Here is a 25,412-nt window from a genome sequence, read left to right as displayed (position 1 = left end):
CTTTGCACTTGAGAATATAAATGGCCGGTGCAGCTTCCCTTAATTAATTTTGAGTGATCTATTTTGTTTAGTTGACTCAACAAACCCTTTCCAGCCCAACTCTCGACTTCCTTCATTTAATCATTCCTCTTGCAGAGTCATGAGCAGCTGATTTAACACTGCTTGCACTTAGAATGTATTTGCCTGAGGACACATATAACTGGACGATCTACATTAATAAACAACGTGTGGGCATGTTTAAGTTTGTGTCGAAAGGTATTATGGTTTCTGACACAGCATAACATTTCTGTATTTTGGAAAAAAAAAGGATAAATATTTTTTCAGATAGGAACAGCATTTAAGGGTTATTTTCATTATCTTTTAATCTGTGCATTCTTTTTTGATTAGTCAATGAAATGTGTTTAAAATAATGACAAATGTCATAATTATCAAGAAAAAAAGGGGGTGTCAATCAAGAGTCCAGAAGTTTTTCATCCATTTTAACAATCAGTTAGTTATTTATCAAACAAAAAAAAAAATCTAATATTTTCAGGTTACAGCTTCTCCAGTGTGATGATTTCCTGTATCTCCTAAGTTAATCATATAAATACCTGTTTTTCTAAATGATGGTCAGAACTAACACAATATATATAAAGAAGAGTTATGGGCAATTTTCACAAAAAGGTAATTGTTATTAACGAATTAATAACAAAATAATAATTAGATACAGCCCAAAAATGATCCTGATATTTTAGAAAACATCTATTTTTCCTGATCGCTAACTTTTATATTGTATTGTTTAAAATTGTTGGCAAATTATTTTCTGCCAATCGTTTAAGTGATAGTGAAGAGAGTCCACCTCTTTAACTGACACAGAGAAAATATTTTGAAATAATATTAACCTCTGGCAAGAAGGTTATGTTTTTTTTCCGGCACAATTTTCACTTTCACACTTGAAAGAGTGCAGCATTGGCCAAAGAAGAAGCTAATATGTGAAGCAAATCAGATCCACAGGACTGATACACAAGTTATTCTTCACTTTGGTTAATAATGTTAGGAATGTGCACACACTACCAACAACTGCGACTTCCTCCAACCATGAGTGTGTCTACTTATTAAAGGTGCATGTCTCAGATACATTAAACAGTATATTTCATTGAAAAAATGCTTACAGCCATTTTCTGCCCCTCTACGTAGCAAAATGCTGACACATTCTCAGACAGACCTCCCTGCTTTCTTTATACGGAGATTGCATAACATATTATCAGCTGTTAAGTAATGAAGGGAATGGCCGCTTTCTCTTCAACTTCTGTTCTGTTTTTATTCCTGTTCTAGAAAAGACACAGACTTCCTCTCGTCTCTCTCATTTCTCTTTCATCTCTGCCTGGCAACAAAACAATGAGCAAGGAACACAATCCAATCTCATTTCCCTCCATTCTTCCATTCATAATAAAAACGGTATTGCATCACATAAAATGAAGGTTTCCACTGATTCATTCCAGCATTCCCAAGTTCATCCATTCTTCGAGCTTTCCCCTCTAATTCCTTTGTTAATTAATTCACTTCATTCATCAAATGTCTTGCCCTTTTTCATCTTTCACCCTTCAGTCCTACGTCATTCACTTATCTACCCTCCAACCACATATTTGCTTTCTCCTCCATCCATCCATCCATCCAACCATCAATCTATCAATCCACAATTCCATCCATGCACATTAATTCATTCAATCATATATATTCCAGTCAGACCAGAGGAGTTACATAACCCCGATGTTTACCTCTGCAGCAGAATGTCACAGGCCATTCTCATTTTCTCAGCTGTGTTTTCTCTCACTGTGATCTGTCCTTTTTGTTTAGTTTCAGGGTTTTTAATGTCAGCCTGAAGGTGTTGCAGTGTGGAGGCTGTCTTGTATGTCTGGGAGCCTGTTTGTCAGGATTCTGTTGTTTCTCTTCTTCTCCTTCTGCTCGGTGCGGTCACGTACTGTAGGTTATGAAAGTCCAGTGTGTTTCTTTTTATTTTTCAAACCCTGCAGAGAAGTGGGCTTGACTTTTAACCAAACTCAGCACGATTTCTGTGTCTTTCTTCTTTTTGCCTATTAACCACTTGACACATCTCCTGCAGGAGCAGAATCCAGCTGTTCAGCTTCGTTCTGTCTGAACTCTGAGTCTCTCCTTCAGATTTCTTCCGGTCGGTGTCTGTAGGTCGGCCTTATATCCAGTGGGTCGCTTATTCCAGTCGAGCACTTTGAGGTGTCAGCGTCAGTACCGGCGGGTCTATCCAGGGTGTCGCCTGGGTGCATTCTGTGGCGTCCTCTGAACCAGTGTGTGTTCTTGTGACTGTGTGTGTGTGTCAGGTTGTCTCAGTCTGCACTGTCTGTAGAAGTGCTGCAGTAAACATCCAGAGCTCTGCTCAAATATATGAGCTTCTGATGTAACCAGGCAACAACCCCCGGGAGGACCAATAGGAGGGGAGGGGCTGAAGTTGGGAGCCAATGATAAAAAAGGAAGGACTTTGGTGAGCCAATCAGGAGCAAGGAAAGGGGAGGGAGGCTTGACTTTTTTGGTCCACTCAGTGGTGACTATAAACTCAGCAGTTATTACAGCCGGACCAGTGGGCTGTGTAATGACACACACACAGATGCACATTATCACAGAAACACACACCTGTGTCTTTTGTGTCACCCCTCTATCAGGCTTTGTTAAATGTATCGGTGCTTATTTTTGACAAGCTATCATTAAAAAAACATTGATCTTAAAAGGAGATGGAGAGGAGGGACAGTGATAAAGAAAGAGCTGAGCAGAATATGAAGGGACACAGAGGGAAGAATATGAATAAACAGGAAAGACAGAGGGAGGAAACAGCAACAGAGAAAAGGAGGGAGAAGGTTGTTCAAATGTACATTTCACAGTTATATCTGTGTATACTTCTTGTTTGATTATGTAGGGCATATAAAGATCACCGATAGTCACGACTCAACTAATGCACCCACACGTCACTACCAAGAAAACTAGGTTAGGTTGTGTGTGTCAGCCAGTGTGTTTCCAATTGGATGAGACTTCAGATCAACTTTGTTCAAATCAAAGTAAGAAGGATAGCACACAGATTAAACAAGGCTTTTCCATGTACAAGAAAAGGGGCAGCCCAGCAACAAGGGCGTTGATAAAATACTTAAACAAAGCGCTATCAGAGAGAGAAGCGATAAAGATGAAGAATGTGAACAGCATAACCTGAGAATACTTGATAAGTTGTTCCAGTCTGAATCAAATTAACTTTTTAACTCTGTGATACGAGCTGCTTCAAGAGGACCTGCTCAGAACATTTTGCTTCTCAGACTGCAGCTACATTTTTTTTTGGACCAGAATAAGTCTGTTCTATCCAAAGAAATTATAAAAGAATGTCATTTTAAGATACAAGTCATGGCTTTGAGAGATGTTTGGCATCACATTGGAAGAGATTTGTTAAATGCAGTTAAAGCGTATTTGCCTTAGTGGCATGGTGCCCATTAAAGTCATGTTGAAAGAATACTTGGATAGATATAAACTTTTGAGTAAAAGTCAATATGATACAAAAGAATAAGTCAATACTATACAAAAGGAAAATAACCACACAATGACTCTTGCACCCAGAAAGATTTTGCCGTCCTTCAATTCAGGACAATGTGGCTCTTGTTGAAGCAAAGCATACCAAGAAAAATGACTTCACTTATGAAGCAACACAGTTTTAAGTAATCTTTTAACACAGTAGTCACCTTTATAGGAAACTTTTGCTTGATTAGGAGCCAGAGTGGGAACCAGACACAACAGGATATGGATTGTTTTGTCTTTAAGAAGACCCAGCTGTGATCTAGTTAAGCAAAAATACACAAAAAGGCCCCCTGATGTACTGCACAGTTTATCTGTAGGCAGGTGAACCAATGTTCAGTCTGTTTTACCAGTAAAAGTTAACTTTACTGTGAGACACAACTGCTGCTAATGTAGCTTAAATGATTAGATGATTAATCAATTTGACAGAAACATTATTGCCAACAATTTTTAAGACTTGACTTATTGTCCAAGTCATTCATCACACAAGGACATTTATTCTGGTCCCAGGAACTATTGAGGATTTGCTGCTTTTTCGACTTTTTATCATTGTTAATTCAATATTTTGGGCTATCAAGTGCATGGACTAAATGACTGCTTTGGACAAAATCTTTTTGACATATTCTTTATTAAAGAAATATTAACAGAATCAGTAAAAACTCGTTGTTACCTCCTGCATACCAATCAAAAGTATTTCCCATGACCACGGTTGGCTAAATTGTAAAATTACAATGCAAAACAACAAATAAGCAAAACTAAGTAAAATGACTTATGGTATAATATATGCTACAAAATGACAGACTTGTAAAATACTCCAACAGTCCCTGACTCCCTCAAGGAGTTTAATCTTTTAAGTGTGCGTCACACTTTTTAAAACTATAAAAAGAAGCACTTTATTAATCCCTCATTGGGGAAATTAATTTTTTACACTCTGTTATTGTTATTCACACACACACACACACACACACACACACACACACACACACACACACACACACACACACACACACACACACACACACACACACACACACACACACACACACACACACACACACACACACACACACACACACACACACACACACACACACACACACACACACACACACACACACACACACACACACACGGTCTCTAGTTTCAGCCACAAAATATATGACATTCCTGAAATTCCCCAGGAAAGGAAAGAATAAATGTTTTCCAACTTTGGTTGTTAATCATCAACTAGATTTGGCTAAAGTTTGGTGTTGGTTTGTCCTTTTTGTTTTGGCCAAACTGTCATCTCAAACATTAACTTCATCGACTGTGACTAACACAAAGAAACTATAGTGGTGAGGTGTTGACAGAAGAAAGCGTCTGCAGCAGCGTGTGGGCTGACGATAATAAAAAAAAACTTTTTCCGTGATGATTTAAGGACGTAAGTGCTCCTTAGAAAGCCAGATAGGATAGCTGTACCAGAACTGTGGGTGAGAACTGATAGCGCACGTGGTGAGTGGTGCTATCTAGGTCAGTTAGTGTATCATATTACACATTGTGCCAAGTGCAGGCGTCCAGGCCTCGGCACAATTGGGAACTGTGGGGTGAGGAGGCAGGAACGACGTGACCCACACTGAGGGAAAGCGAGGGAGGACTACTTTAGATATCTAATTGAGATTTTAAAAAAACTGGATACTTTGAGTTTTGAAAAATCATACTGATAGATGACTCTCTGAAGAAACTATTACATTAAACAAATTTGCAATTTAAACTACATTATATATATATATATATATATATATATATATATATATATATATAATGTAGTTAAATATAATTATTTTTTTACTGTCACTGACACTGTTACTGACTGTTACTGCTACAGGGTTTATGCTAACTTTCTTGAGTTTAAAACATGCTTTACATTTTAATCCTAATGTGATGAATTGCTTACTGTGTGCATAGAACCACTAACACTATACAAAGGAAATGTACAGCAAATTACTACAATCTAATAAATTATATTTCAATATAAAGAGGTTACATAGTGCATTAAAATTTTGCACAATATTTTGGTCATCCTATATAGAATAAATAAACAAATACAAAAAAACACTTGGTCTACCAGTTTGTGTGCATTCTCATTTCCTGGAGTCATGGCGGAAAAAACAGGTTTGATCAATGAACTAGGTCAAAAACACCAAGCACACACAGCCTTTACTCCTGTACTGCACTGACCTATATACTGTGTTTATGTCTATCTATAGATCATGCAGACCTGTCACATTCAACACACATAGATACATACAGTACGTGACAGGGCACTGCTCGGCTGCACTCGGGTCTCAACATTAAGGAGAAACAAACAACTGGTCAATCATGAGAGAAATGTGGCAAAATCTTCAGCTATCAATTTAAAACAGCTGTCCTAGATCACACTTTGTAACATATTCTTCGACAGCTGACTTGGAAGTTTAGCAACTAATCAAATCTGACATGAAATCATGCAGAATACACTGGTTGATGCAATATTTGAGTGTCATCACCCCCCTCTTCTTTCTGGGTATGTTGATGAATGTAAGTGTCAGCATTTTGCTGCAACATATGAGAGTTCGATTTGCACTCACATGATTTTGTCAACTACATGAAAACTGTAAAACTGAGTTTCTCCACAAGGAATCATGCAAAAGCACAACTGTAAATCTTGTCTTTACCAGAATGTGGCTATATATTAATTGGAAATACAGGAAGTCATTCAGCATTAAAAAATTACTAATTAACTAAAGAGATCTTAGTCATGAGAAACAACATCATATTGCCAAATATTTAATCGTCATCACACTTAACAAGCTTCTAACAGAAAAAAATATCTTAGCTGCCAAGTAGTCACATCAGTCTTAAGAGAAGCAGCATTTAGGGATGTGCACTTTGAGGCACGCCTGCAGATAAATGTGATGACATCTTGTTGTGGCTCACTTTAATTTATTCAGGGGATTGATTAAATGCAAAGAGAGAAGATAAATGTGTTGGGGAGACACTTTCATTTTAGATATTGCCAATAGTAAGTAAAGAATATGAGATGGACTGAGCATTTTTCTCTTCAGGCTGCTTTCGGAGATCTCGTGGCACCATATGATGTACTGTATTAACGTAATTATAAAGGTTGTTGAATATTACACTGTATATTTAAGTTTAAAGCTGCAGAAGAAAAATTTACTAAAACTCTGAATTACATTTTTGCAGATAAAAGAGACTACACATTTAATTTCTTTTTTTTTTTTTACCAAAATTAATTTAAATGTTACAGTTTACTGAAAAATAATAATTATTCATTTGAGATTAAATGCTATGGTTATGTTACGACACAAGACTGTAGCATATTCATGAGGCATTTGTCACACAATCTGACAAGCCTTGAATTCAGGGATACATCAATATTGGGCCGATATTGACACTAATAGCTGGATTGCTTATAAGTGACAATGAGCCGATCTATTCAATTCTTAATGACATTAACAACAATTTCATGAAGCTTATTAATTAAACACTGGTATCAGATCAGTACTCAGTTACCACTGATACCCAAATCCCAGGTATCAGGATCGGTATGGGGACTGAAAAAGTTGGATCGCTCCAACACTACTCAAATTAAAATCACACCAGTGGGACACAGCTCTTGCACAGCGTGATATGGAATAAATTTGAATAAATGTTTTTGTCGCACAAGCTAAAAGGCACCTCTACAAAGATAAGGTGTTTCTGTGTCTTTGTATTCATGAATCATAAGGTGCTGCCCATGAAATAAAGCAAATACACTTGACCTAGAAGAAAGAGATGTACATATATTTGTGTCTGTTTGTTTTGTGTGGGTGTACATGTGCATATTGTTGCCACCACCAGAAAGAACAGAGCTCTCCAGCACAGTGTAGTGTCACAGTGGGATATAAATCATTTCCACAGACACATAAAAATAACCGGAAGAAAATCTCCGGGGGCTTCACAGAGTGGTTATCTACAGCACGAGACAAGACGTGCACACGTCAGTCATGTAGGGATGGTATGATGCTTGTAACTGTGAGGAATTACCAGCTAAAACGAAGGCAGGAAGGCTCTAACCCGCGGACAGAATTGAAGACAAGTGTTTTATAATGTGTTTAAATGCTATCTTCACGGTTGACCTTTTTCTCTCCAGAGGTCTGATATTGCGTTTTCACTCAGACTGAAAATCAATAAATCGTTCACAAGTAGGGACACTTTGCAGTTCTCCCACCCGCTCTTTGCTCCCTCACGGCCCTTCTCTGCCCTCTGATTCTCCGTTCCCTCCATTAATACATCTCTCCCTCCTGCTCCGGCTCCTTCTCACCGGGGCCAGGAGTGCATCCCAAGAGTCCTCTTCCTCAGCCTGCCAGGATATTTCAGAGGCCTCATGAAAAATACTTTCCACACAGAGAGGATATAAGCAGAGCAGAGGAGGAGGGAAGTAGTAACAGGGGAAGCTGAGAGATCAGAAGAGAAATACCCGGGATTATATATAGATTTGAAATGCACAGAGGCTGTCAGCATGTGTGTGTGTGTGTGTGTGTGTGTGTGTGTGTGTTGGCTGTCAGAGTCTATTAAGGGAGCTCTGCAACAGCCACAGAGGACAGACTTCCCTGTCTGTCAAGTGCTAGACAAACAACTCAGCCACAGTTAATGTTGAGTCACTAGACGGGAACTTTCTCTCTATTTCAGAGCTGACAAGAGTAGTTATGTGTCAGAGAATAACTGATGTGTACATGAAACAGTGAGTTATTCTCAACACCGGCAAAGAGTTTGAGTAAAAAAAGTGCACATGTACTGTGACTCATCAGAACCTTCAAGACAGCACTTAGGGTTATAATTACTTCAGCGATGTTTTGAGACTACGTAAATGGGTAACAGTGGAAGTTACATGAACAATAAATGGATAATAAAAGGATAATGAACTGAGACAAAGTTAAAAAACAGCACCCTCAAAATGATTTTCCATGAAAAGTGTTTTGTTTTCAAAACTGACAATCACACATTCTTCAAATTCTTGAAGCTGTGGGTTTGGAAAATGTTTCAAAGGATGTGACATTTTCCTCAAACAAAGAGACCAAGTTACTTCAACAAATTGTTTTGACATGACAAAAATCTCTTTTCTATGAAACGTATTATCCGTTGGTATTGGACTGTTTGGACATTTTCAGACATTTCATAAACCAAACAATTAATCAAGATGATGATCGTCAGGTTAACTAATAGTGCAAATAAGCATTAGTTGCAATTCTAAATATGACTGCAAGAAAAATGCATTATTATTGGTCATTTTGTGAATGAAAACTGAGGCTGAATTTTGGTTCCTTCTTTATGTTCACAGTATCACAATAATTAATCATTATCAGTACAGTTATTATGAGACCAAATTTTCTTTTTCTTTTTTTTTTTTTTTACTAATCATGTCTGTAAATCGAGCAAGAGTTACTGAGCTTAAGGCCTATGTCTGAGGTTTGCACCATCTGGAGCTGCTACCAAAATAAGTGGGTTTCTACATAAAATATAGAAAGCATACATGTTCTTTCGGACAGGTTAGCAAAGAGAAGAAATGCTCCTTGGATGGATTGGCTGACTTCAAAGGTGAAAAGGCCAGAGTGGTGGATATTTTCAGCTCTTTAAACAGATGTATTCTCTAAAGCAGTGGGCCTACATTATTTAAATGGATTTGTGTTGAAGTCTGTCGTATGTAGGGTCTACAAATACAGCAATAATCCCCCAGACCAGACACTGAGGTTAGACAGGGTCAGGGGGATGATGGCTGCTGGCTAGCCACAGCTGAAAAAGAATTAATACTAACTAAAACAATCACAAGACTTACAGATAAATAAGTCTGTTTTTTATTTTATTTAAATAATTTGCTGCATCCAACCCTCCCCCTACTTCTTCATCAGCAATCATTAAAGCTTTGAGTACTGATGGACAACAGCTGCCACCTAAAATCTTCCTCCAGCAAAACACATAAATACAAACACACACAGTGGGTTCCTTCTGTGTTGCCCCACAAACAGCGTATTAACTACTAAACCACTTACATACCAAAGATGCAGACACCTCTGCACAGATAATACTCATACTGTGGCAGTGTGAACTCTTTTATCATTCAGGACCTGATGAATCATAACACAGGTTGTTGGACCCCAGCACTGTGGTGATAAAATGTGCCAACAGCATCCTGGCAGCATGACCACAATATTCAAAAGTTTTCTTGATCCAGTAACGTCAACTATGGGACAACTTTTGTACATGTCTCTGAGTTACAGTGAGATATACATGTGCTGTAGGGTCTAAGTCAGGGTCTGCTACAAAGACTTCATAATGTCTAAACTGCATGCTATAGCTTCCCCAGCGTCTATCAAATAAAATCAACAAAGAGCACTTTCATATAATTTCAACAGTATGTTTTCTCATTTTTCAAAGTAGGATACATTTAACATACAGACAGGAACTGAACTCCAATTTAAATCTATACCATAAAGAAAATTTGTCCTAAGCCAACATTTGAACTTCAGGCCTACATTCAAGTAAAACAAAACCTTCTAAATAAATTTTTTTTAAAAGTGCCACTTTTAGAAAAATGACTTTGAGCCTTTCTCTTTACTTTGCTATTTAATTTGATCTTTTCAAGAAAGAGATAAGCCTGTGACGGCAAATAATTAGAATATTGTCTTGAATGCAGTTTGTGCCATTTCAGTGTATGTATAGGTGTTTGTGGTGAGCTTTGGTTGGTTAGCGTTTCTTGGTTTTAAAAATATCCATTGCAAAGAAAGCTGACCTACAACTGTAAGTCCATATAAACATGGTCAACGTGTGTAGTGCAAAAAAAAAATCTGTAGCCAGAAATGATCAGGTCAGCTGCTCCATGCTGTCATCTCTGTCAAATCTCTCTCACATCGCTGATCTCTCTGGCGAACTGTCTATGATGGCAAAGAATTGATTTGATTGGCTTGATTGAGTGACGCTATTGCTGTATTAACTGGATAAGCTGCATCTGGGCAGAAATTATCAGAAATTAGTCACAGTTCCGGACAGAACTGTCACCTGGTTATGTCATGTGAGCAAGTGTGTATTGTCTAAGAAACTGTGTGTGTGTGTGTGTGTGTGTGTGTGTGGATTATGGATTACTGTCTGTAATCATTTTAAAGGCCAGTGGGACGAGACGAGCAGCATGACCCTCACACACACAGAATCACAGCACACTGATTTATTGTCCTACGCTGCATTAGAGCTTTGTCTTTATCTTACAGGGAGCGAGCTACTGATCAACCAGGACAAAGCACTGCACATGGAGCTGAATAAACACAGTTTTTTTTTGTTTTGTTTAAATGACCATGAACCAGAACACAAAATGATTTGAGGTCTCTTCATCAAGATAGTCACCAAATTTGTTTGTGAATAGAGACACAAAATTAACTTTTCTGGATTGAAACAAAGCATGAGACAGGCGCTAAACTGTAGTTTGATTCACACCATGTACTTCACAATGTAATTGGACACATAAAAGAGCCATTTATATAGTAAAAATACCAATAATGTCAGCATATAAAAGAGCAGCGAGCTGTGATACAGAGCATAAAGCACTGTGGAATGTGGACACAGATATTCACGCTAATTCAAATGAATGACAAAAATATTTCATATAAATGTTCGGCAGTGAAACTAGTTCAAGTGTTTAGATTATTTGTTTTCACATAAAATTTGATTGTTCATTTGGGATATAAAAATCGCATTTACAATATAAATGATAACGCTATCTTAACTCATGTTGATGGACTTAGAGTGTACACACTGCCAGTGAGGAATCTGGCTTCCTTTGCATCTTATATGCTTTTTTACATTTTCACTATCAGATCATCCAATTAAACTGATACTTATTCCCTCATCTTTTGTAACTGATGTTTTCATTGAAGTTGTCTTGTGTTTGTTACTGTCCTGCCTGTTTGACATTCCAAAGCGAAATACTTGGAATTAAATATGACGCACTTTGCTAGTTTTGTTTTGAAAAGTGCTGTATTTTTTCCACTCTTCCTTTGTGTTCTGTCCTCACTTGAGTTTATCTGCACAGCACACCCCTGGCTTAGTCAAAATACTGTGTTGTTCTGTGCTCTGAACTAAAGACATAATAAAGTGGTGGCTTGAATCAAACAGGGCTAAAACACCTATTAGCAGGATGACTTAAGCTATAATTCCTGTATCAGGGTTAAAGAGTTTTTGAGTTAAGTCTAACTAATTATCATTTCCTTGTGCACAACTCGTTGAAACACCCTCACTGTTCCCTTCAGATATACACTAGAGATTCAGAGTACAGCCAGTAAATGTGTAGGTGTCTAGCTCTCAGTAATTAACTTAAAGCAGATCATCAGATCAGAAGAACCTTAGGAGATCTTCATGTTCCTGCAGGGGGATTGAACTCCTCCGTGTAGAGGGAGCCTCATTATCCGGCGTACGTGAGTGTCTGCATGTGTGTGTCAGACCTTTGTCTGCTGGTTTGGAGGAACAGCTACAGAACATCCAAAGGTCAGAACACAAGTTCTGCACCTTTTAGTGCGACCAAATGGAAACTGCTGTGATTGCGAAAAACAATTCACAAACACTTTGGATGGCTGTGTTTTCATTAAGTTGGTCCACCGACTGTGATGTTAAAGAGCGAGCAGATGAGTCCTTTTTAGAGCAAATAACTAGAACCATTAGTGTGCTGTAACTTGGATCTGGAAGTTATTTGTGTAAAGATTATACGTATTACAAAATTGACAGCAATTCTTAACAAACAACTAATATGGCAATAGATCTATTCTGGTTGTTTATCTTTGTACTGAAGTTTTATTCTGTGTTTGTGCTACATACCACCACGTGTGGTCTACAGTAAATAAATCTGAATTTAAGAAATGTTAACAGTTAATTCACACAAGTAGACTACTGATAATGTTGCTGTTATTTCTTCCCAGCACCTTCTGGAAATGACAAAAATCAAATAACCATTTAATATACACCAATAAATAAGAGTAGAGCCTTAATATTACTTTTTTAAGGAAGCTTTTTGCTGTTCTACATGTTTGCATGACTGGAAAATGGCTGTGGTTTGTTGCTTTGTCTTGCATGGCTTCATGTACTCAATATTGGATATTGTTTATGTATTACTGTACTAATGTTTTACTGCTACCTGTTGGCTTCTGCACTGCCTTGGACATTTTACCCATCAACTCGCTGGTTTTAAAAACATCTTGCCTAAGGACTGCAGTTTGACGTTAGCCAGCTGGCTAACATTGGCACATTACAGAGAGGTTGATTAATGAGTGCTGGCCTTATAAACAAATGAGATGAAATTATATACATCATCAGTTGGGCTGACACTAGTTGACAGGATTTTTTTTAAGGGTTGCAGATATTTATAGTCTTCTAATAAACCTGTTCAAAGACATAAGCAGTACTAAAGAGCAGTGTAATCCTGCCTACTACTTTGACCTTTACTTTGTCAAGAAACAAACCATTTTCAGTCATTTCTATGTGTCTACTATAACCTACAGTCTTAAAATAACTTTTAATCATGTTGTTATTGTGCTTCATTGACACTGGTGGCATACACTCTGAAAAAGATACTTTGTAACAGTTAATAGTCTGTTAGTTAGTCTGGGCAGTCCGTGGTCTACAATTGGGCTTGTAACGGGGGTGTTGCGGTTCGAATCCTAGGACTGTCAGGTCAAGGACTGAAGTGCCCTTGAGCAAGGACCTAACCCCCCTCTGCTCCCTGGGCACAAATGTGCTGCCCACGGATCCTAAGCATGGGGTTTTCACTGGTTTGTAAAGGATGGGTTAAATGCAGAGGACAAATTCACTGCTCGCTGTTTTTAATGTGTGTGTGCAAAACTGAATCTTAAACTACAGAAAAAGTGTTTTAAAATGATCAACATTTGACATTTTGTACATTAGCTCTAAATGTAGGAAAAACCACATGAATATGAATGTAAATACCACAAGACAGTGATGGTATGTTACCATACCTTGATACACCAAACAAAATCTAAGCAAATCTGAGTGAGAAAAACAGCAGATAATAAACTAAAAACCATGTAACTTCAATTTCCTGGTTTTTAACCCAGCTTTTGGATGTCACAATTTAAACCCTCTCTCAGCATGTCATCATTCCTCTAGAACAGGCATGTCCAAACTATTCCACAAAGGGCCGTGTGGCTGCAGGTTTTCGTTCCAACCAAGGATCAGCACACCAGACTTGACTCAGTTAATCAACTGATCTCAGTCTTCAGACAGTTGTTTGGTCAAACTGTGTGCTTTTGCTTGGTTGAAACAAAAACCTGCAGCCACACGGCCCTTTGTGGAATAGTTTGGACATGCCTGCTCTAGAATGACGAAGGGAAAGAAATGTAATTAAGCATCTTATCTAATACTATCAGTATCAGTAGTTATGTCTCACCTGGCTGTGGGGCTGTCATTGGTTTGGGTGTGTTGTGGTGAGTCAGAGGAGGCCGGACCCTCCTCTCCGTCCTGAGGCAGTTCTTCACATTCGGCTTCACACTTCTCATCATCTAACAGCTCTGTGATCTGAAGAAAAGAGGGCACAAAAGGTTACAGAAAAGAATACCTTATTGATATGGAAAAGCATGTTTAACTATAGAAAAAAAAGTTAACGGCCAGATATTATCAAAGTTAGAAATATAATCTGAGATTGTTATTTCTGGGAGTCGAAACAATTGTGATCTTATCTGATTTAAGTGGGGGGAAAGGCTCATTTATGTCTTCTGTCTAAAAGTAAAAATATACCACACTGGTTTAAAAAAAAAAAAATACAGGCATTTACTTTCTTTCCTATTATACTCAAGGTAAAAAAGCAAATATTAGAAATGTACGCAACCTTAATTCACTAAAACATTTAAGAACCAGTGAAGATTATTTGTTTTAGGACTTTTATGAAATAAAAAGATTGTTTGTTCTTGTAGACTAAATGTCATAGTAAAGATTCATTTAATTTCAGTCCCAAAGTTTGCTCATTCAACAGATTTCTTAAGAGAACCTGTATCGTTGCGTAATAAAAAGAACCTTGAAAACAGATTCTGACCTTCTGACTAATCTGAAGGATTATATGTAAACAGAGTCTTAGTATTGTAACCTGACTTCACAATGCTATGTAAAGATCATATAAATAAAGAAAAATCCGTTCTGATTTTCTTTAGTTTAGTTGTGACCTTAGAGCTGAACTGTCCTGTGCAGAAATTATCAACAGCAATTTCCACTTAGAAAGACTCAAAGAAGTGTTGATAGTCTGTGTTGATATATGTGTGTGTGTGTGTGTGTGTGTGTGTGTGTGTGTGTGTGTGTGTGCGTGCGTGTGTGTCAAAAAATAACTGTTTCATAAGACATCTAAATATAGTTGAAGCTAATGAGTAAGAAGAGAAGAGAGGGGATGGAGGGCTTAAAGTTGATGGATCACTTTTATGTTGACTTAGCAGTGTACCCATGCGTCATAGCCGTTATAAATAATGTAACAATATAGAGTAGGCCCCTCGAGATTCACTATCAAAACTGTTTTATTGCTTTACATCAAAATAAAACTTTACAAAATATTGTATTTGTTTTCATGTCTAAAAGCCTGATTGAAGTCTGTGATGAGTATACGTTTCCTAATTTTTGTTTCTACAGATTCCATGTTGCAAAGAGTGAAGACAATGAAAGAAACAAGGGTAGTTGATGGAGAAAAATGCTGCATTTGCTAATTTTAATATATTTTTTAAATAAATGGTGTAAAACAGGAACATCTATTCTTTCTTCACAACTGAAAAAATACATAAATCTTGTGAAATTATGTCTGTTTTAATGTAATTTTACACAATAAATATTGCAAAAAAAAAATGTTTTCAAGTACAGGTCAGGCCAAGTTTAAAGGCAGAGGTCAAAGCAATAGATAGAGGGCGTTAAAAAGACAGGAGGGAGGTAGAGAGAGCCAGAGGAAAGAGAGGGAGGGAGTGATAGAGGGCAGAATGTAATTAATCTGATGGTAAACGAAGAGAAGCAGGAGGAGGGAAGGAGAGGAGAGACGGGAGGTAGAAGCTGGAGAGAGAAGGGTAGGCGAGTAAATACGCAGACAGAAATAACTCATCATAATACAGACAGCTGACAGCATGTGAACAAGTTACTAACAGAAATCCTTGGGCAGTAGTTTACCAATGATAAATAACTCATCTGCATATTTGCTCTGCAGCATCATCAACTGAAAGAACAAACTTGTCATACAAGCTCTACCGAGCCTTACTGTGCATTTTTTTTCTTTGAGTCAGATCTGGGGGAAAACTCTGGATTCAACATAGGTTAAAAGTTCATGAACCAGATTTGTCCCTGTGAGACGTTCTTCTCCTCCGTTTCACTCCGTTTGTGCTCATCTCTAGTCTCTTTCTTCCTCCTCCTCCTCCTCCTCTCTCCATCTGCTGCTGTCACTGTGTCGTTGCTACGGCAACACCTCTGCTCCAAGAGCTCTGATTGGCTGTTGGGGAATTCTTGCATCGTCACATGTGCAGATTATAGAGGATGACTCACAAGACTCCTCTAAGTGTGTGTGTGTGTGTGTGTGTGTGTGTGAGATGAGGGAACGAAATCCTACTTTGACACAGCTTTACTCTCATTTTATAGTTTTTCTGCACGATCACAACAACAAAGAGCTTCTCGACTTCAACTCAATAGTGAAAATGTGCAGAGCCGCATCGTGATGTGCATCTTTATGAGCAGTAGGGTTGGGCAATGTCTACCAAACTGGAGGATGATATTTTAAGTGCAAGTCATCCAAACTGATCAAATCATATGGACACGGCCCAAGTGAAATCAATTTGCAGCCCGTTAAACAAATCAGAATGGTTACTTTTTAAGCACTTAATAACACATCCAGTGGGGGTGGGGTTCCAAAATCACAATGTTGGACTCAGTGGTCGATGCCTGTCAGCCACCGTGATGGCCCAACCCTTATGTGCAGGTGTAAAAAGGTTCAAGGTGGGGTACACGAAATTCAGAACACTAATACAGCAGTTTACAACTACTATGTGAAGATATAGTAAAGTAATGACAACCTGTGTTCTCTGTGTGTTGTAATCTGAGCTTCTCTGTTCTTTGTTTTAGTAGCTGGTCTGACTGCGTGTGCATGTAAGAATGTAAGAAACTGTTGGCCCTCCCCTTGTTCATGCCCCACTGGCAAGCTAATTGTTGTCTCTCTGCACTGCAGATTATGCAGGCTGGTTGTGCACACGAGGACGGTGCTCATCTGGTGGTTATTGTTGAAAAAAACTGCCCCGGTAAGCGTGATGATTAACACTTTTCGTTCTCTTAATTAAACACCTTCCCTTATGTTGTGAAAACTGTAAAATAAGCTGTCATAAGATAATTGGCAGCAATATCTAAAATTCTACATTTAGGTTTGACCAATTATAACTTAAGTTTCATAAACAATTAAGTCAGGTTTAGTCATATCTAATACTTTTTAAAATATCTTCAAAGACAATTAAGAGAATATTAAAATGTGTTGAGTTATATAAGACATCTTTAATTTAAATTATGATTAGATAGACTAGACAGAACTGCATTGAAGACATCCTAAATTTGAGTTTGGACTTGTTATAATAATTTAGTTCTGTTGATTTGTCATAAATATACTGTGGCTCTCTGCAATGTAAATTCAAAATAAAAGTCATAACTTGGATGACATAAAAATCCAACTCTCACAACTACTGCAATAGTAAAAAAATAATGCAAAGAGACATAACCACAACATCCCTGGTTCACTTCTTCTTAAAAAAAACAAACATCTAAAAAAATGTTATTATGAATTTTATCAATGATTTAAACTGAACAACAGACTGTTATTGAGATTAAACTAAGGTTTGGGATAACGCCTCTTCAATAACTCAAATTGAATTTATGTCATCATTAAACAAACAGCTTCCTGTTCAGAGTTCTTTCTTTCGGTGTTAAAACTGTTCCTGATTTATTGGTCGGAATCAAAATGTGGGACTGTGGGACCTAAGGACCTTGACTGAAAGTTTAATTTACATCTCCATGTAAAATTAATTTAAAGCGATTCATAAGAAATACGAGTGGACGATGCAATGTATATAACCTTGGATTATACACCAACTACCATGAGGAATTTCTATCATTGCTGCTGATCTGTTATAAGTGTGGATATTACCTTAAATATACAAGACCCGTGTGTAGACCGATTAAAATGCAAGAGTTGACATAATGAACAGTACAACTTGAATGTATAACCAAGTTAAAGGCATTCAAAAGGTGCGAATAAGACAGAGGCCCTGCTGAGCTGGTTATCAGAGAGCCTTTCAGGTAACAATATTAGAGAATAGGAGTTGTTAAATCTCCTGTCAGGGTGACCTGGTATGGTCACTCATTGAGCTGAAAATATTATCCTTTTATTTGAGATTGTCATTTGTAAAATCTCAGAAATCAGACTTTAAAAAAAGGAACTGGCTGTGTGTATTTTGTGGGCTTTTGAGGACATCTTTGTGTGGTGTGATTGCATGTGTATGTACCAGAGTGGGTGAAAAGACAAGAGCAGAGAGCGCTGTGGAACAAAAGGTCTTGGCCTTGGCCCTGATGTAGCGGTTCGGTCAGGAGTTTCGGGATGGAAAACGGAGAAAACAACAAGCCCCCTTTTGACATCATTAGTTGAATTGTTAATGGGCCAAGAACACAGAACAATGACAACCGACAGGGACTGACATTACAAGTCGCCTTGTTCAGACTCTTCTGTCTGATGTTAACATTGGTGAACATCAATTCATTCATTCATTGTACACCTAAAGTAAACGTGTAGGGGTACTGGTGTTTCACAGGTTTCAGCATGTTTGACTATGTGGAAAACATCAAGTAGACAAACAGCTTTCATTGCAAGGTCTTTTAGATGTATCCGGGTGCAGAGGAGATGCTGGAATACGGAAGATTTTGTTCTAGGATACATACTGTAGGATGGCTTAGATTTTTTTTTCTTTAAGTGATTTTAACCAATAAAACCATTGTGAATATGTCATATATGTTAGGTTTTTCCTCCATTACATCAGCCAAGAAGGTTGTGTTACTGGTTTGGTTTGTTTGTCTGTCAGCAAGGAAGAACACATTAAATATTACAGTGTTTCCTGAATCACTTGCAGAGGTCTGCAGGCTGTAAACACGTTCTAGTTATTGAATGCTATTACTGCCTTTTTTCCCCCCAAGAAAACTTTGCATGGGAGCATCTGATTGTGCTCGACTATTCAGGAACTTTGCATGTCTAAATGCAGGATTCAATTCTTTATTTCCTTTGTTGTTAGGAACAACATCTTAGCCTTTGCATCTGCGACCTAGTTCTGTGCAAAATACAACGCAGTCATCGCCTGTTTTACAATTTAATTACTGTGATTAATGTGTTTATTTGTTCAGTGACAGACTGGATCTTGGACATGTGCTGCAGAGAAGCTGACCTACTGTAGTTTTTGGTTGTCAGCTATTCAGTCATGCAGTCTTTGCACCCGCCCATTACTGACAATCCGATCTGGTGATTAACATATAAATAGTGCAGCAGGGCAGGTAGTGATTCATATTACTGAAATAACACCACGTTTGGGTGATGAAGGATTAAAATGGATGATGAGAACAACTAATTAAGATGAATGAAATACAGCTTGTATAAGGTACTTATCCATAGGTCATTTAGTTAATTTATATATTTTATAATTTTTACCACTTTATGTACCTCCAATGCTCCCTTCAAGCCACCAGACTCTTTTGACCAAAAACAGTTATGTTACCTTGCAGAAGGTAAAATACCTGCTGACCTATCACTGCCTCGATTGGATAGGTTTGTTTGTGTTAATGTGTGACTTTGATGAATCAGAACTAACTCTTCAAACACCTAAGTCTTCAAATTAAAAAAATTAACTGAGGTAGCAGTAGACCAGCAACTTCCTTGTTTTACGAGGTATAATAACTGTTTTTCTCAAAGGAGTCTGGTGACTAGAGAGAGAGAGAGAGAGAGAGAGAGAGAGAGAGAGAGAGAGAGAGAGAGAGAGAATAGATACAGTAACAGCTTTAGTTCAACCTAAATTAAAAGTGCTGAAAATATTCTACATATAGTGTCCACTTAAACGTATTGATTATATTAGGTTGGCCTTTTTTTAGGTGTCTAATTCTAAATCCACAGCAGTAGATTGCTTTGCTTCCATGCCGTTACATCACATAAATGAAACATTGAGATTTTTTAAAATAAGAGTGAAAAATCTGTTCGTATTCACTTGTCTCGTTTTCAACTTGAGGGGAGATCAAACAGTGAGCCCTCCAAATTCTGAGTGTTTAAAATAAACATTTTAGCATTCAAGTGGCAGAAAGAAATTTCCAAACAGCTAAATTCTTCTCCTCTCAGCCTTTTTTCGCTCATTCCTGCCTGTGTGTCTGTACTGTTTACTTGTAGCAGTACCACTGGAGAAAAGCTCTCTGGCCTAATGTTCCTGCAGTGAGTGGGCTGTGTGATCTTTCTCTCATCATTACCTCCAAATATGATAGAAACTGAATTACAGACGTTCATATTCCCATCAACGACTCATAAAATGCAGTCAAAGTAAATAAATCATCAGTGTAACTGTGTATTTCTCAACACTTGATGTGGAAAAAATATGTGTATATGTGTTCAAACTGCATGTCCCTTTACGGAGACCTTACACATCTCTCTTACTGTCCAACTAGGCCACCACCTCCTCCTTAAATGACCCTATGTTCCAACCTATATAGGTTATTGCTCAACTGTTTGTCGCTGTGTCACAAGACATGAGTGTATATGTTACAACTTATATAGACTGCTGAACATTATGACGGTCTCTGCTGTTTGTAACATTACTCCATTCACCCAGTTCAAATGAATGTACATCGTACATATATACATTCAGTGTGGCATCTCAAACATGGCTCAGCTCCAGAAGCACTTGACTAAGTTGGCAGAGGCAAAGTAATAAGACACATCCTGATTCATATAGCTGCTAAGGTTACACTAGCAGGTCTGGAAAAATAAGGCCGCCATAAAGAGGCTAATTAATTAACTAGACAGGCAACAGACAGTCTGTCCAACAGTCAGCAGGCTGGGGAAGCTTTCACTTAAGCCCTTTTCAAGCATGATGTACTTTCATTGCTGGCTTCATTTATCTGTTAAAGTTATTTTTACATTTGTTATAGCTTTATTGATACATGACAGGAGCATGGAATAATGATAGTGCTTTCACTTTTCTCACAGGCTGCATCACTGTTGTTTTTGTAACTTATTGTGCGGTTGAATTGCTAATTAATGGCCATTGTGCTCACGAGGGACACCATTCTCACAATAAATCTCCAATTAACTTCCAGTTTTATCTTTTATTTAGAGAACTAGACAATTATGCTGGCTGTTTTTTAATGACCAGCAATGCACAAGAATAAAATAACAAGAAGTTGGGAGTCGTTTGACACTCAATTGCTCACATGCTCCAAGAAAAGCGTGTTACTGGATATTCATAGTATTACCCATGCATTTGTCATGAATGAAAAATGAATGAAAATCGAAAATATAGGGAGGTGTGCTGCTTTAATTATGAATTCATATTGCTTTGCAATGGAAGGGGAATAAAATACACAAGGTACATTATATTTCTCTCTGTGCATGGTTTACCCCATGCAACAAATTTCAGACAGCAGACTTGCGCATGTCGGACATTTTCCTAAATGCAAACTAGTAAGATGACCATTATGACCTTCATGTTAAAGTGACTCTGGGTCTTATTTAGACATGAGACTGACATGTAAATTCGCCATCACATGTTATGTAACATATGAAAATGGCTTTAGAAGTAGAGGCCTGAGGTTCAGAGGCAAAATTAAATCAAGTCAACAAGCCAAATTTTTTTATACTGCAAAGCAAAACAGTAGCCCTGCAAACACAGGGCTTATTGAGAAGGGACCGCATGCTTACTTTTAATATTTCACAAGAAACTGGTTTTGCCATGTTGCTCCATTTCCAAGAGGTATGAGTCAACACAGAGCACGCTGCTTTCTAATGCCACAGGATGTAGTGTGGTTGTGGTTTATAACTAGTATGTTTTCAGCCTTGTGTGCAAGAAAACGTGTGCTGATGAATCAAAACTGACAACAGCCAAGGGATTGTCCAAGCTCAGGACAAAAAGGCCACAGGCTATTTCAGTGCTGGACACAGAGATAAGATGACATTTTATATTATCTTATTTAAAACAAATAGGTGAATCCAGGGCTGGTCGATTAGTCAAATTTTATTTTAAATTTCTATTTTGGCTTCCAAAAATTATAATGACAAGATGATCATGATTAATGAGCAACATTCTGGTTAACAATGATTATCTTGTTTTGTGTTGCATTATAAATCCAGCAACCGCTTCCTTTACAGCAATGTGCGTTTGCCTTTTCAGTGAGTTACTGGACTGAATATGTTAAATGTAATTTAACAAAATGTTGAATTTCTGTTTAGATCAGATTAGGGGTTTTCAGTAAGTCATGGCAGTGCACTAATACATAATTTATCATATTTTGTTATGGCCTTTTTACTCTTTATAAATGTAATATTCTTCATAGTTTTCAGCAATTTGTGGAATTGGAAAGTTACAACATGGTTGTTGATTTATCTCACTTTTTACATTTATTTTTTATTCGTTTTTCTGTTTAATTATAATTAAATTAAGTGCAAGAAAATACACTATAAAGAGACATGTCCTTCTTTAATCCAATGAATGCATGATGTTTTCAAAGCCAATGAGTAATTGTGTTTATTATTAAATTATTGTTAATTATTGTAATCTCAATAATGGTGATTATGATTTTAACCATAAGTGAGCAGCCCAAAAGGAATTAGTTCTGGTTTTAGTTATTTTTCCTAACCATGTCCAAATACCCAAAAGCTTTAATCAAAACAAACACACCCACTGGTATCATCATAGCAACAACAGGCCTCAGCACAGCCGCGCTCTCACCTAAACAATAATTCAACTCAATGACATTTTGCCAACAAACAATCCAAAATCCAGTCCAGGGCTTCTCACTGCTAAATCCAGTTTCAAAGTTTTGTCCAAACATGCCATGACACACAAAAAACAGTCTTTCTCACTCAGTCTTTCACGCCCTGTCTCCTTTTCTTAACATTTGCATTGTTCATTAATTCTGTAGCTTATTTGAATAGTTTTAGCAAGCCTGTAAGAGGCATTTTGAACTTGTTATCAGGAGCATGTGTGAAAGCAGGTGTGTGTGAGAGATATAATCCCCTTCATGAGGGTTTGTTCGCAGAGAGAGTGCAGGGGCTGGAGGTGTGAGTTGCATGGTTACATCATCGGCAGCTTCTTTTCTTATCCTTACCCTCCCTCGCCATCTCTCCCTCCCTCCCTTCGTTTCTCTGTTCCTCTTCTCTCACTGCACTCTCGTCATTTCTCCCCCATCTTCCTGGCTGCTTTTTCTCCCTCTACCTCTCCCAACCACCCACTTTTTTGCCCTCTCTCTTACATAAGACACAGGGATCAGTGCACAGATGATTTGTCTTTACTGATTTTTTTTCTCACTGTCCCTGCTGCTCCTTCTTCTGCTCTCTCCCATTCTGCTTATTGGTAATGTTATATGCTTTACTGTCATTCATCTGACATGCCATGCAATACTAAAAGTTAAAGAAACTGAGTTTGAAAAATGAAATGGAATCGCATGGAATACATTTTGACTACTGATCTAATCTAAATCTAATTATGTTTCTTTTACAAGCAGAGCTTTTAGATCTTGTTTTTTTTGTTTATTAGGGAAACAATGACTCCAAACTGTCGATATTAGAAGGCAAGCAAAACTGACCCACGTTCCAGCAGCAGTGCAAAGACCTTAGTGGAGAATACACTAAAACAGAGACAGAAACAAAGAAGAAATAAAAATCTATCAATAGATCAGAAATCAGTTAAGATATAAGAAAGGAAACAAATAACTAATGCTGCCTTCACACAAATTCAGCCAGATGGACAACACTGTTTGGATTCCATGAAAAAAAAACACCCTGAAGGAATGACAATATGTTGAAATTGTGATGTAATATCTCAGTATGGTGTTTCAAGCTCTGATCATGTAATTTTGGTTGTTGCTGGACCAAAAATGATGAGCTTCTCATTGTCCAAATTGCACATTTTCTCCTTGCGTGACGGAGCTTCAATACATTTGGCTGCAAATTATGTCATTGCAGACAGCAAAAAAAGAAATTATTATTTATTAACTTTTGTGAGCAATATGGCCAAAATCTTCTATCATGGTGTATATAATTTCAAATCACAGCAATGGTATACATCACAATACAGCAATTGGTCTGTAAATTCAATAAAGAAATGGTTTAAAATAAGTATCTTGAACTTTAAATTTGATGATCTTCTTAATACTTCAATAGACTACGATCAAAAACAACTGCCTCACCTGAGACAACACCGAGTTAAAAACAAACCATTCCAGACCAGAAAAAGACACTTTTCTTCCAAAATGGAGGCTTTAATGTTCCTGAGAACAATCATATCAAGTGTCACAAGTTTTAAGGTTAACAGGGAGGCCTCCTTCTGCTCTTTACTTGCAGCTTCACTCTGTCTGTCGAGTTTAAGTTACTTGCTGGCAGCTGGATTTGCAGGGGGATCATGCAATATCACAAGACAGTGCAAGAATTACAAGATTGTGCATGAATAGCTCCAGAAACGGTATTGCCAAACCACTAAGTCGACAGACTTACAAACTAGTATCTCTGGTAGCATCACAGATGGACTTAAACAGGTTGACTGTCACACAATAGATAGAGTCGTGTGACCCAATCCTCAACGCCATCTAGATAAGATTAGATTCTTTATTGTCATTGTAACAAAATGTAACAAAATTCAGGTGAACTCATGGACTCAAATACAAAAAATGATAATAAAATAAATAAAGCTTTCATTCCATTCATTCACAATCTCATTCTACACATCAAAACATGTGCCAGCATTTACACCATACATCCATACACACATTGCCAACGCAATGCAGTTAAAATGGGATAAAAAGTGCTATTGGTATTATTGCACATAATAAATATAAGTTATTGCACATTAAAGTTGTGATGTATTTCAGGGGTTTGCTTTCAATTCATTATTGTGATGGCTTTGGGATAGAAACTGTTCCATAAAGTTTGTGGTGCATGTTTTAATGGACCTGTAGTGTGTTCTGGAGACTGTTACTCTGCGCAGGTATTGCCTGCAGTCTGCAACAAATTTCACCGTCCTGCTTTTAATGCCACTAAAATGATATCCTGTGTGCTGTTTACCATCTGTCTGAATGCATGTGAATGCAACATAAAGCAGGCAGATAAGGGTAACTTAATAGGTGACCTGCTGAGTCTTCATCTCTCTGCTGGCCAGACTCTCTGTCTGTAGCCTTTAACTTCAACATTTAAACACAATCTTTAACGTGCCCCCTGCTGTGGTGGAGAACATAATCTTGAATGTGAAAGAAATTCAGTAGAATGGCAATGTGAGATAACGATGAAGGCTAATTATTGTGTTCGTGCATATGTTATCATACAATAACACAATATAATCAGCCCACTGTGAAATTAAATGTTAACTATAGGAGTCTTTGTGCTGTTGGCTCAGCAGTGATGTTGTGTTGCTGAGCAACAGGGGAAATGCCTTTGAGTTTGTTTAGTCTGCCAGTCACGTTCTTTATGTTCAATGCTGTAAGACAACAAAAGGTATATATAGTTTCAACTCAGACAGCTGAGAAAAAAATGTTTGGTATACGCTCATTTA

The 25,412-nt window shown here is 37.6% G+C and overlaps 1 protein-coding gene across 3 annotated transcripts in view; it reads right to left on the bottom strand.

The window, feature by feature from the left end:
* Positions 1 to 25,412, bottom strand: part of fam13b (family with sequence similarity 13 member B) — an 89,528-nt gene that overhangs the window by 31,160 nt on the left and 32,956 nt on the right. For all 3 annotated transcript variants that reach the window (XM_059346904.1, XM_059346906.1, XM_059346905.1), the window contains exon 7: positions 14,024 to 14,151. In XM_059346904.1, coding sequence (XP_059202887.1) covers positions 14,024 to 14,151 — 128 coding nt within the window. The remainder of the gene's footprint in view (positions 1 to 14,023; positions 14,152 to 25,412) is intronic.

This window comes from Centropristis striata, chromosome 12, assembly GCF_030273125.1.
Source record: "Centropristis striata isolate RG_2023a ecotype Rhode Island chromosome 12, C.striata_1.0, whole genome shotgun sequence".
NCBI classification, from domain to species: domain Eukaryota; kingdom Metazoa; phylum Chordata; class Actinopteri; order Perciformes; family Serranidae; genus Centropristis; species Centropristis striata.
The sequence above is the reverse complement of the archived record's forward strand: the minus strand, read 5'-3'. Positions and strand labels throughout refer to the sequence as shown.